This window comes from Eurytemora carolleeae, unplaced genomic scaffold, assembly GCF_000591075.1.
Source record: "Eurytemora carolleeae unplaced genomic scaffold, Eaff_2.0 scaffold4, whole genome shotgun sequence".
Taxonomy (NCBI): Eukaryota; Metazoa; Arthropoda; class Copepoda; order Calanoida; family Temoridae; genus Eurytemora; species Eurytemora carolleeae.
In genome coordinates this window covers 912,888-925,613 of record NW_019396191.1, presented here as the reverse complement: position 1 = coordinate 925,613, position 12,726 = coordinate 912,888, and the positions used below count along the sequence as shown (strand labels likewise).

At 31.3% G+C, this 12,726-nt stretch overlaps 1 protein-coding gene across 1 annotated transcript; it reads left to right on the top strand.

Moving 5' to 3' along the window:
* Positions 1 to 1,773: 1,773 nt before the first annotated feature.
* Positions 1,774 to 6,569, top strand: LOC111697738 (uncharacterized). The gene is made up of 6 exons (XM_023467842.1): positions 1,774 to 1,890; positions 2,867 to 2,940; positions 3,145 to 3,184; positions 4,620 to 4,694; positions 5,889 to 5,973; positions 6,227 to 6,569. The coding sequence occupies exons 1-6, from the start codon at positions 1,774 to 1,776 to the stop codon at positions 6,526 to 6,528; spliced, it is 693 nt and encodes a 230-aa protein (XP_023323610.1). The 3' UTR covers positions 6,529 to 6,569.
* The last annotated feature ends 6,157 nt before the right edge of the window (positions 6,570 to 12,726 follow it).

The window sequence follows — 12,726 nt, the reverse complement described above, 5'->3', positions numbered from 1 at the left end:
ATGTAAGTGAGAGAAAAAGAAAATGCTCTAATACTTTTATGTACTTTCATTTCTTGAGAGTAAATAATTTTATTTCAAAGGAATAAATATTTAAATAAACATAAAAGGCTGAAACCAAAGTTAGGCATAGATAGGCCTACACACGACAGAGATAGGCAACATCTTGGTTAGTTTTTAAATACAGGGTGTCCAACGAAACATAACAGTTGGTGAATAGTTTGAAATGTCTTCTTCCATGATTTTTTAACTTGTTTTTTAAGTTGTTAAGAGACTAATAAAAAATAGTAAATGTCAGTCGTATTATAGTAAAATTGATTTCAAGTAAAATATATTTTAATAACAGATTTTTGAACTAAATAAACTGCACATTCAAAACTATTCACCACTGTCATGTTTCGTGGAGCACCCTGTATTTTAAGGTAAACGGACTGTTGAAATGTACTACAGAAATATGTGAAAGTTCATATATTTCATAACTGTATCTATATATATTAAGTTGTTATCTCTGTACTTGTCTGTTTGTTTGTCCGATCATAACTCAGGATTCCTGGACCGATTTGCCGAAAAATTTTATTGGGGAACTCGGAAGACCCACGGGAATTTTCTTAGCTTGGTTTTGAGATTCTAAGTTGAGTGCGTCGACTTTAATAGCGAACATTTAGTTTCCCGGTAAAATCGTTCAAGTGCGGGTAAACGGCGGGAGTAACTTTTAGAAACCTGGGCAGAGCGCTGGGTTCCAAAGCTAGTTTAATATAAGATTGCTTTAACTGAATTATAATTCCAAAATTCTTAAGAAGATAAAAGTTTATGAAAAGAACCAATGTATATACCATAAACCATAAACATGGACCGACTAGTGTCAATACCTATTTTATATAAATTATTCAGTGATTAGAATTCCTATAAAGCATTGTTTATCATGTGTGTTGCCACAAAATGTTTTAGCCAAAAATGTACAAAAAGCGCCCTCCTTCAGAAAAAAAAAATTTTGCGCTTACATGTTGCCTTTTATTCCCAGTCATTGTAAAACTCAAAAATTTGCGGATTTTCTGAAACATTTTAAAAAATCAACATTTTTCTCCAGAATGTAAATTTTCTGGGGATATGTGAGTTGTCACATAAAAATGTTTGGTTCAGCCGTGTTAACGTCTTATTTTATAAAAGCAGACAGCACGTATATACCTCAATGGAATTTGAAATGTTCAAATGTTAAGTTCGTATCAAAATCAAGGTGGGGCAAAGACAACCAACCATCTTTATCTCTGAACCGTCCATTATCTAAATTTGTTTTTGTTAGTTTTACCGAGGTACATTTTGAATGATCTAACATCTATGTTTAATAGGAGAAAAATACAGTAATAGATTTCAATAGTAGAGGTGGGTGGGTGGGGGGTTCATATTCAGGATTGGTCAAGAGGACAGAGGGAGGGATAAATCAAAAGGAAAGAGAGCATTTCATGATTTGAAATAAACTCATCATTGATTTTAATTTAACAGATTGATGGTATCGATTTCCATCTCTTAAACACAACATTTTACTATAATTATATATCGTATCTAAAAAATATTTAAAATAATGTTTAAGCTACGCTATATTTGAGATGAGACCTTTCCGAGATCACTTCGAATTTACGAACCTTTTGTTCAAAATTGCGAACAGAATACTAGGAATGTAAGAAGATATTCTTAACGTTTTCTTTATTATTTTGGAGAAAAATTTCGTCATTTTGAAGAAAAAGTTCTTAATTTCGAACAACAAAATTTGTTTTTTAAATGTTTATTAATTTAAAGGTGGTTTCGAATATATGGGAAGAGGAAAGAGTTTGGCTGAATGTATGTTTGAATGGTGTTCAACCCATCCTTGGTTTAGCCGTGGACCCACCCACTCAGGTATACTTCAGTACATAGGTCCAATAGTTCATAGGTCATACAGTATATAGGTCAAATAATACATAGGTCAAACAGTTCATATTCAAACAGTATAAAGGTCAAACAATATATAGTTCAAATAGTACACATTCCAAACAGTACACAGTTCTAATAATACACAATTGCACAGTTCAAACAATGCACAGTTCAAACATTACACAGTTCAAACAGTACATAGGTCCTCCATTAGATAGCTCAAACAGAACTTAAGTCTAAACTCGAACCTAGTTCAAACAGAACATAGTTCAAACAGTACATATTTTAAACAGTACATAGTTAAAACAGTACTAAGTTCAAACAGAACATAGGTCATACAGTACATAGTTCAAGTAGTACATAGTTTAAATAGTACAAAGTTTTAACAGTACATAGATCTAACAGTACATAGATCTAACAGTACATAGTTCAAACAGTACAAATTTCAAATTATACATAAGTTCAAACAGTACATAGAGTTCAAAGAGTACAATTACATAGTTCAAACAGTACATATGTGGTTCAAACAGTTCATATTGGAAAAAATACTTAGTCATTTCATATTCAAAAAATACAGTATAGTTCAAACTTTACATAGTTCATGCTGTACATATTTGAAACAGTACATCATTTTTTAAAAGTACATTGCATAATTAAAATTGTGGAGCTTAAATTGTAAACAATATCAACAGTGCAATAGTTTGCAATTGCATTTCATTTATTTAGATAAAGCAGGGTAAAAGTTTTTTTCAAAAGTTCATCAATGTAGAAAAATTAAAATTTCAATACGTATTGTTCAGAAAAATAAATTGTTAAAATGTTACACAATTGTTAAACAGTATCCACAATCGTTAAAAAAGTCGGATTTCGTGTGAAACTAAGTATATAAACGTCATCAATTGTCGGCTGCCATGAACATAATCATGCAAAAAATACTAAAATATGTTTTTAATATTTTTAGAATATATTTTATATACTGGAGGGCGAATGTATTCCTATGAAAGAATATTTACAAAAACTTCCATCGTATGAAAGGTATTTTTTTAAATTAAAGATTTATAATTTGTCTTGAAGAAGAACTTTTTAAAGTTAATCCAAGCATGAAATATGATTTTTTTCAAAAAAAATTTTAAGTTTTTTGTCTATAGTAATTTTTGAACTGTAATTTTAGGATTTTTATCGATCAGCAAAATTGCAAAATAGATTCAAAAGTTGGTAAAAAAAAAAATTTTATTTTAGAAAATGTTTATCCAAGAAGGTATGCAAGTCGATAAGCCAGGTATAGAACTAAAGAGTAAAAACTATTTTCCTCATCCCTCAAAGATTAAAAAGGATATATATTATATATAGAATAGCGGCTAGTGGGTCGATCTGTACTCTGTAGATTGAATAAATTTTCATTCAGTGGTTGGCGTTTATAATAATAAAGACGATTTTTTTATTTAAAATGTGATTTCTATCAAGGTTTTTTCAAATTACAAGTTTACAAGTAAACATTTAAAGAATCTGTTAATCGACAGCTTCTCTTTAATTCCATTTTAAAGGGTACCACTACCCAAGCTGTTTGTAAGTTGGGAGTAATCAAAATGGAACTAGAAAGTCGTCTTCATTGTATTAATATATATATAGTTCAATAGAAAACTACAGACCCTTGAGCAACATTTCATAATAGCGTACTTTCAAGAAACCTTCCAGTTATTCCAGGGATATTTCCGATTCACAACAGTACCCCCTAAACTCAAAGAGATAGAATATATATTAGAGGGGAATTTAGACAATCCCTCGGCATGAATTTTGTCAATCTCTTTCAGCCTGAAAGGGAGTTCAAAGTGTACAAATCATGTAAATGTTCACAAATTATATGCAGTAGAGTACAATAAGACAGAATGCTCCCTAGATTATTCATTTCAATTTCGAATTTTTTAAAGCTGTTAAATAAACTTTATAAAATGAATTAGGTGAATAAAAAACATCATCGTTTACAAAGTGAAAGGCATAGAATCTATGTGAAATGATCATTGGTCAATTATGAAACCAGCCTATTTCATAATTTGGTTTTCTTTTAACAATAATTTTAGATTTTCTATAAAATGATGTTCCAGGGCCCAAAATGTTATATAGCATAAATATGTGAAGTACACCTACAGTATGGAAACAGCACAACAAGACGGCTGTTTTACACTTTTTTCTAGTAAATTACACTATCTATATATAAATTTGGCTTGTCTGTCTGTTTGTCTGTCAAAACGGCTGAACCGATCGGGCCCAAATTTTTTGTGGGACATCATGTGACCACAAGGAAGGTTTATGAATGATAAAAAAAAAATTTTAAAAATGTGTTTTAAAGGTTTTTAATTTTGTGAAGAAATTTAATTTCTTGAAAATCTGCGAATTCTTTTTTAAAATCCGCACAAATTTCTTCTTCTTTTTTTGAAATGTAAACAAAAAGAACATGTTCACAATTTAAATAGAAGATGGGCGCGAAGCGCCCTAAAAGCCTAGTAATATATATTCTATTCTCTTTACCTAAACCATACGATCATGGTCTCTTAAATGATATGTAAAAAGCTATAAAATTGGAGTGCACGCTAGCGTACTGTGTGAAATTACACTTACAGTCCCTTTATAAAAAGCCGATGAAAATTTCACTCTTTTATGGCTTGCACTGTAGGCTCACTTTAAATTGCATTATGAAAAAATATTTTTTATTCTAGACCCTTGTTGATCTTTTCAAGATAAACTTAACGATAAACCAGCTGGAGATAGAGAATATATTAATAAATAAAAAGGTAAAGAACTTTCAAATCTTTTTTTATACTCTAACTAATTCTAAAAGGCATACACTTACACTTAAACTTTGTTGGTTCTAAAAGTAAGTGTATTTATATATAGAAAACTCTCCAAGCTTATGAAAGATAAATTCGTTTATTCTCAAAGCTTTTAAATTTTTAATGTTTAATAGGAATATTTAATGTAATTGTAAATGAATCTAAACCTATTAGCAGGTGTGTCCTTTAAAGTTACTAAAAATAAGTTTATCTGCTAATTTCTGAAAATCTTGACCTCAACAGAGCATAGAAAAATAAATAAATAAATAAAAATGGCGATTGGATGACTTAAAGGGACCGTTCACTTATTTGGGTAATTTCAGGGTAAACTAAACAGCCTATTTGCTGTTGATTAGTAATAGTCTTACTTTTCAAAGACAACTGTGGCAGGAGAAAAAGCCGATTTTTCGTTCAGAATTCGAGCGCAAAGGGACGGTCCCTCTCTATAGACACTAATTGATGTTTTTTTCAGTATGTTGTGGATCAAAATAAATTTCGAATATAAAATTAAACTGTAGTATCTAATCGTTTATTGTTAATGTCATTATTTTTTTATTTTTGTTGTTTTTTAACTTTCTATTTCTAAAATAACACTATTTTATCGCATTCAAAATTGTGTATTGCCTGTGTAAAAAGCTGAATTGAACGCGGCATGACAAATGAAAAGTTGTGCACATGCGGGAAAAAATTTACAAAATCTACGAACCTAAATACGAGTAATGATTAATTGATTGTCGTAGAGACGTCGTCTTTGTAAACACATTTTACATGTTTTAATACGAAAAATGTAATTTTCTTGCTAACTCAAATATCAAAAGTTTTCATATTTTAGTACATAATAACGAACACATAATGACATTCAAATATAATAAATTTAAATGTTATTGGGCTGCTGTTACTGAAAAAAAAAACATCAAATAGTGTCTATAGAGAGGGACCGTCCCTTTCCGCTCAAATTCTGAACGAAAAATCGGCTTTTTCTCCGGCCACAGTTGTCTTTGAAAAGTAAGACTATTACCAATCAAGAGCGAATAGGCTGTTTAGTTTACCCTGAAATTACCCAAATAAGTGAACGGTCCCTTTAAGTTCAAGATGTTTGCTTTACAGATATGTCTGCAAAAAAAATCTATGAAAAATAAAAAAACACGTTTTTAGGGTAATGTGTTGTTAGAAAACAAATTATTGATGAAGAACAAACCCTTTCTACAGTCTTGCCAACAAACAAGATTCCAAGTTGGAGGTAAGGCTATGTAATATTCTGTTAATAAACGGTATTTTTTGGAAAAAAAAACTTCGTTTAAGAATGGCAAAATTATTAGTTTTGAGATCATTAACAAACAGATATGGAAAGTAGGTCTGGTTGAATTAACTGATAAGGACCATTTAAAAAAAAAGTCACAAAGCCCAGCTCTAGTTGGACGATATATACATAACCCCAATGATGTAAACCCACAAACAAGCTTGTTGAGACTAAAATAGATTTAAATTTTTAGATTCTGAAGACCTTAGATTAAATTCAATCTGCTGTTCTCTAGAAAAGAAATATTGCACAACCTTGAATCCTGGAAATCCGCAAACAGAAGACTGTGAGAACCGGTTTTCAAATGAAGATTTGAACAGCTCTTTTAAAACAGCTGATTCTGGGAATTACTGTAGACAAAAATCAGCTGTCAAGAACACAGACGCCGAATTGTATTTAGACGAATTAAGTCTTCAACAAATTTTCCCCGAACTAATTTTAAACCGCTATCATAAATTTATCAAAAATATTGTAAGCAGTATACTTGAAGTTTAGAGCTAGAGTTATATTATTTATGAATATATTTATTAAAATTATTATTATTATTATTTTAAAATTATTAAAATTATTAAATGATCATGATTTTTTGTATGTTTTCAAATTAAAAATTAAATAAATTTAAACTTTACTTTTATGTTAGAGAACAAATTCGAACTCTGATCTTGTTAAATTTCATATTAAAGTTTTATTATGCAATTTTTTCTCTAAAAGTAAATTTTTATCGTTTAAAAGGACAGCGAAAAATTTGTTTTACAAATTGTAGAGAGTTATTAAAACAAAAATAAGAAATATTAGACCGAGAACGGGTCTAAATTACGATTTTCGGGACTAATTAGAAAATTTCATTAGAATGAATCATTTTGAAAAATAACATAAGGCTTATATAAGAACTTTCTTGCGAAAAATGATTAGTTTTTCGAGTATTAAGGGTTTATTTTGGTGTTAAAGATTGGAGGCAATCTAATATGATATGGGACGCTCTGTAGAATTTTTTAATTTTTATACAGCCCAAACAAATTATCAAGTACCATAGGTGGCCACCGAAAAATGAACCATTTATGCATGACGTCACAAATGTCAAATATTACAAAGAAGACAAAATTTTCTCCGGGCCGTTAGTTGACATGTCAGATTAAATGAAATATTGTAAAAACAGAAAATAAAGAACACAAAATTGCACTTATTTCACTGTAAGATAATCACTTAATCATCACTATTATTAATAATTTTTTAGGACACAAAAAACTGTTGATACTTGTGACGTAAGAATAAATAACCCTGGGACAAAATGATTTTTTTCTTAAAAAATACCAACACCCAGCAACATTGTTCAATTAAACTTACAAAAATAAATTTTTTTTTGATTTAAAAAAAATGGGTCAGCGCAAGAACTTTTAAAAATCAACAATCACATATAGGTCGATTTTTCAATTATTTCAAAACATGGCGATTGGGGTGTCTAAAGTTGCGCCTCTAACCACTGAATATTGCCCAGTTGTTGGTCTTTTTTAAATTGTTTAAATTGGTTGATTTAGGACCAAAAACTATTATTTTTGGAAGACTGTCAAATTTCCGCTGAAAAGTTGTTTTTTTTTGCCTAAACTTAATTAATTTTTAATCGATTTTACGATTTTAACATTTTTGAATATATATAATATATTTGTAATTGCACTTAGAGTAACTTATTATTTACAAAATCGTGATGCGCTGCAAAAATTTAAAAGTGAGAAGAAAAAATTTACATTAATGGAACTATCCAATCTGAGTTTAGCTCCGGGTTCGTATGAGAATTGAAGGGGTTACATCAATGGAACTATCCCTATTCCGAGCTATTGAGCTCACTGTTACACTTTTTGATTAAGCCTATTACTTTTCTCTTGCAATTTATTTATGAAAATGCTTAACTTTCCTTTAACAATGAGGCAGTTGTATTAGCAAAAATAAAGTTGGCTGCCTGAAGGTAATAATTTTCTTTTCCACTATATTAATAGGCCAATTAGGGCTGGACAAAGTTCCGTTTACAAAACGAAGGATTTTGAAATAAACAGAAGATTCTGTTAATGAACAACCGAAACGTTAGTTTCTAAACGAATTAGCAAAGCCGTGTTTTAAAAAAATAACGGTTAAAAACGTAAACGAGTCGGATTTTTTCAAACATAGTGAATTTTTGAATAGTTGAATTTTTTCTGCTTAAAATTGCATTAAACTTGTAAAAAAAAAGTTATATAATTTTACATGTTTTTATGTTTTAAATTTTTTTTCATGTGCTAATTGAGCTGTCAACACCGTTAACGCCGTTAACGCCACCATTAATGGCGCAGAACTGCTGCCCATTTGACGATTTCATCAACTAACAGTGATTTTTAAAAAACGAAAAATGTTATTAACGAAACGAAGTTTCTTTCTTTCCCTCTAAAACTATAAGCGTCTACCTGAGATTTTATTTTAAAACGGTTGGAACGAACCGAAAACGAAATGGCTTGAAAAAGTTTGAACGTGTCAAGCCCTATTGAAATGTATGTCAAAAAGATGTAAACTGTGTTTGAATAGCCTAATTCATGGAGTATATAAAAATGGATAGGAAGTGGTGCAGATCCTGGAATAGCTCATATTGGAGAGGAAATTTACTGTATCATACATTTTTTACATTTTTTGTCTCTGTAGGACATGGAAGGCAATATAAAATAGATTTGTCTTATCTTATGATCTTGTTTTTTAAATTTGGCTGCCGCGTCACGGATTTTGACACGTCACTTGGCTGCTATGCTACAGATTTGGACATGTCACTTGGCCGCCATGCTACAGATTTGGACACGTCACTTGGCTGCCATGTTACAGATTTGGATACGTCACTTGGCTGCCATGTTACAGATTTGGATACGTCACTTGGCTGCCATGTTACTTAGGGTCAACCCAGACCGAAATATATTTTCAATAAATGTGGAACTAACATCTACTTTTTTACTCTACAGAGGTTTGGTCCATCACCATCACTAAATTTTAAATTTACTTCTAGGGTAGGTTAGGTTGCGCCGCAGGCTATGGAGGGGGCCGAGCGCTGCGGCTAGGATGGGCTAGGGGGATGAGTGCTGTGACTAGGACAGGCTAGGGGGCCGTGAGCTGCGGCTAGAACAGGCTAGGAGGCCGAGCGCTGCGGCCATGGCTTTGAATCGTTAGAATATAGTCTTTTTAATTTTAAGTTGAGAGAAGACGACATTAAATTAGTTTTATGATTCTGTTTTTTTTTAGGCATTTCCATGTTGAGGCGTTTCTGTGTTGATGTGTTTCCATGTCACCCAGACAGTAGAACCTACATTGAGAACTAAAACCAGTGGGATAGGAAGCCAACTTTTAGGTTGTGATTTTTAATAGTCCAATGATGAGACAGAGCAGTTCTCCTGTTTGCCCAGACTAATTTCACATAATACTTTTAAGCTAGATATAAGTTTTTTACTTTTTAGTAACATAAAATACAATAAATAAAGTTTTAATGTCGTCTTCCAATTGCCAGATTTCCGGATTCCACAGTAGTCAATTGTATTTCTTCTAATAAAGATTACTTAAGAATGTGTTTTGACTTGCACTTAAAAATATTTGTATTTCATTTTTTGGTTGAACACACTGCACTTGGCAAAGAAAGGAAAGAACTTTAAATTCATGTTTACTTTTGTAATCAATATCTTTTCTTTATTGTTCAAAGTTTTAGTTGGAGTCTGTAAGTCATGAACGCGAGCACTATTATTCTCGTTCTTATTAAATTGAGACTGCTTCCCTTAAAAGTAGAGGGGGAGGAGATCAAATTCAGTTTAGGATTTATATTTTGGAGTATTGCAATCTTTGGATCAATTGGTGTTTGTACTTGGAGCTGGTGGAGTTTAGTCCCAACCAGTAGTGACAAGGTTCTCTGGCTTGTTCTTAACGTGAACATGTTAGGATCAGGAGGCCTTTTCCTTTTTGTCATAGGCAAGAATTTGTGTCATTAATGTTAAAAATTCTGTTCTCATAATTTAGATCGTGCCCATCCATTTAACGAATTATCAAGCTGTCGCCAATGCTGGACACGTTCCAACTTTTTTCTATCCGTTTCGTTAACAGTAATTTCAAATTGGTATAAAAGAAAAATTTACCGCTAGTTAACGATCTCAATTTTATGAACAGCAAGTATTATTATTACAGTAATAACGGTGCGAACACAGAAAATGAAATTTAAAAACATCAAAACACATAAAAAAATTTTAGTTTAATGTAATTTTGAGCAGCAAAAAAACCGTTTCGTTTTCGTTTTCAACTGTTAATAATTTTTTCAAAAACGGCTTATCTGTTTCGTTAACGATTTAAAAATTAACCGTTTTTCCCATTCGTTAATGGACTCATCCGCTTATTTTTGAAAACCTCCGTTTCTTTAACGAAACTTTGCCCAGTCCTATAGGCGCCACTTGTAATTACTTGAACAGCCCCATTAACAGCTCTGGAAGCGTATTTTAAAGAGACCTTACATGAACAGATGGAAATACCCGATTCGCAACAGATAGGGATACATCGTTTTCACTTTTTGAAAAGCAATAATCATTTCGTTTTGTTATCCACGATAAACAAAAAAGTCGTTTTTTAAAGTTTTAGTACGTCGTTCCATTAAAAAATTCAGGTTGTTTCTTATTTTGATGATCGTTAACGACCGTTAACGACCACCCTTTGTTAAAAAAATTTTAAGACAAAATACAGTTTTTAGTTAAAAAACCCTTGGATCAGAAAACATCAGATAATTTTTCTCAATAAAAAAAAACATATAAGACAGCCTGCAAAAACTTTTCTTATTGTAAAATAAATTAAAAATAAATGTTAAAAACTCATAAATTTCTGTGAAACTTTTTCAAAAACGTTTTTTTTTCAAGAAAAAAGCAGTATCGTTGTTTCGTTTTTAGTTTTCTAAAAGTTCAAAACGAATGCATTGTTATTGGATGTCACCACAGGCGTATTCAGGGGTGGGGCTATGGGGGCTCAGCCTGGAAAAGTGGTGGCTTTGATTTTCAGGGGGGTTTCGCCCCCCCCCCCCCTTGTTAAGAAGTGGCCAATTAGCACAGCCCCCCCCCCCGTATATTCATGAATGACAGAGCATAGATTAACTGATTTGGCGAGAATGCACATTCATCCTGAAAGACTGTCTAAGGTGTCAGACACGAGATTTTTAAGCCTCGAAGACAGGAGACTAAACGTCTTCAGGATTTTGTCGGTAGAAATAACAACTTTTTCTTCTTAAGCCATCAAAGAATTTTTTAAATTTTTTTTAAAACATGATCTCAAAAAGTATGTATCTTATACATTCTAAGTACGCCTGAAGAAGTAAATCATCTTAGTCTCAATCTTCCTATTCATTAACTTTGGTCCCTGGACTCTGGAGTTAAAACTAATGAGAAATTATTTTTTTTGCATTTGCTAGTTTATTGCATTCACAATTAAACTCATTTTATATTTTTGAGTTACATTTATAGGAGAAACTGTTGTTATTTTTAAAGGTTAAAGGGAGTGTTCGCGAAAAATGAAAGGGGGTATAGGCTTAATGCGATAAAAAATCGCTTTTGATCGCTACTAATCTTACTTCTAGCTGTTGCGTCTATGAGGAGAAAATTGTTAAAAACGACTTATACCGTAAAACGTAGTGGCCATACAAATTCAGAAAGATGATCTTATTTTTTAAAATAATATTTAGCTTACAACTTGTTTTCGAACATTCCTGGAAAATATGAAAATGTTGTCTTCATTACCAAAAATACTTGAAACAGGAATAAATGTTTTTAGAAGTAACTCTCAGATCATAACAATTAAAACATATTATGAAAAATCAACTATATACAAATGTGGCGAAAGATAATCGATAACTATAGGTTGTAATATCTGAATGATTTGTTTGTAATTAAATAGATTTTTTTATGGTCTATGTCATGTTGCATATTTCTGAATTTGTATGGACACTATAACGTTCTTCGGTATTAGTCCTTTTTAACAATTTTCTCCTTATAGACGCAACAGATAGAAGTAAGTTTAGTAGCGATCAAAAGCGCCTTTTTATCGCATTAAGCCTATACCCCCTTTCATTTTTAAATATCTAATTTTCTTAATTCGATATGTAGTATTATCATGATCTGTATTCTGTGATATATATAAATTAACTAAATTTGTAATTTCTTATTTTTTAAATATCAAAATGTCAAAAATCTTTCAGAAAATTCATTGTGGTACTTAATTTTCAGAAAACATCTGCAGTTTTAGGTTAGTTTTAGCAATTCAGGGGGGGGCTAACCCAAAATTTTTTTGGCCATTCGGCCAAAATTTTTAAGTCCCCCTGGACAAAAACCTGAATACGCCCTGGATGTCACCCATCTTTTTTTCTAAAAAGAATATGATTGTTTTAAGAATAACGAAAACAAATGTTTTTTCGATCGTTTTTAAAAACGATTTACAATCCTAACACAGTACCCTTAAAAGCTATGTCTGATTAAGTGTCACTGTAAACTGCTGTTAATTCTAAGTACAGTACAGGACCAACTTTTAATTAGCTAGTGCACTTTGTACAGTACAAATTCAGACTGTGAAAGGCAAAACGGGACGATAAGGCAAATGAATGATCCCGTTTTAGTGATAATAAAAGTAGAATAATCCGAACTATACACTTTTAAACCTAGAAAGCGAAAAAAA

Bases quoted from the DNA above. Each gene is read 5' to 3' on its own strand.
- LOC111697738 (XM_023467842.1), top strand. From the start codon at position 1,774: ATGTTTATTAATTTAAAGGTGGTTTCGAATATATGGGAAGAGGAAAGA. The intron at 2,941-3,144 runs GTATTTTTTTAA...ATTTTATTTTAG, and splicing joins AAACTTCCATCGTATGAAAG to AAAATGTTTATCCAAGAAGG. The intron at 3,185-4,619 runs GTATAGAACTAA...TTTTTATTCTAG, and splicing joins TATGCAAGTCGATAAGCCAG to ACCCTTGTTGATCTTTTCAA.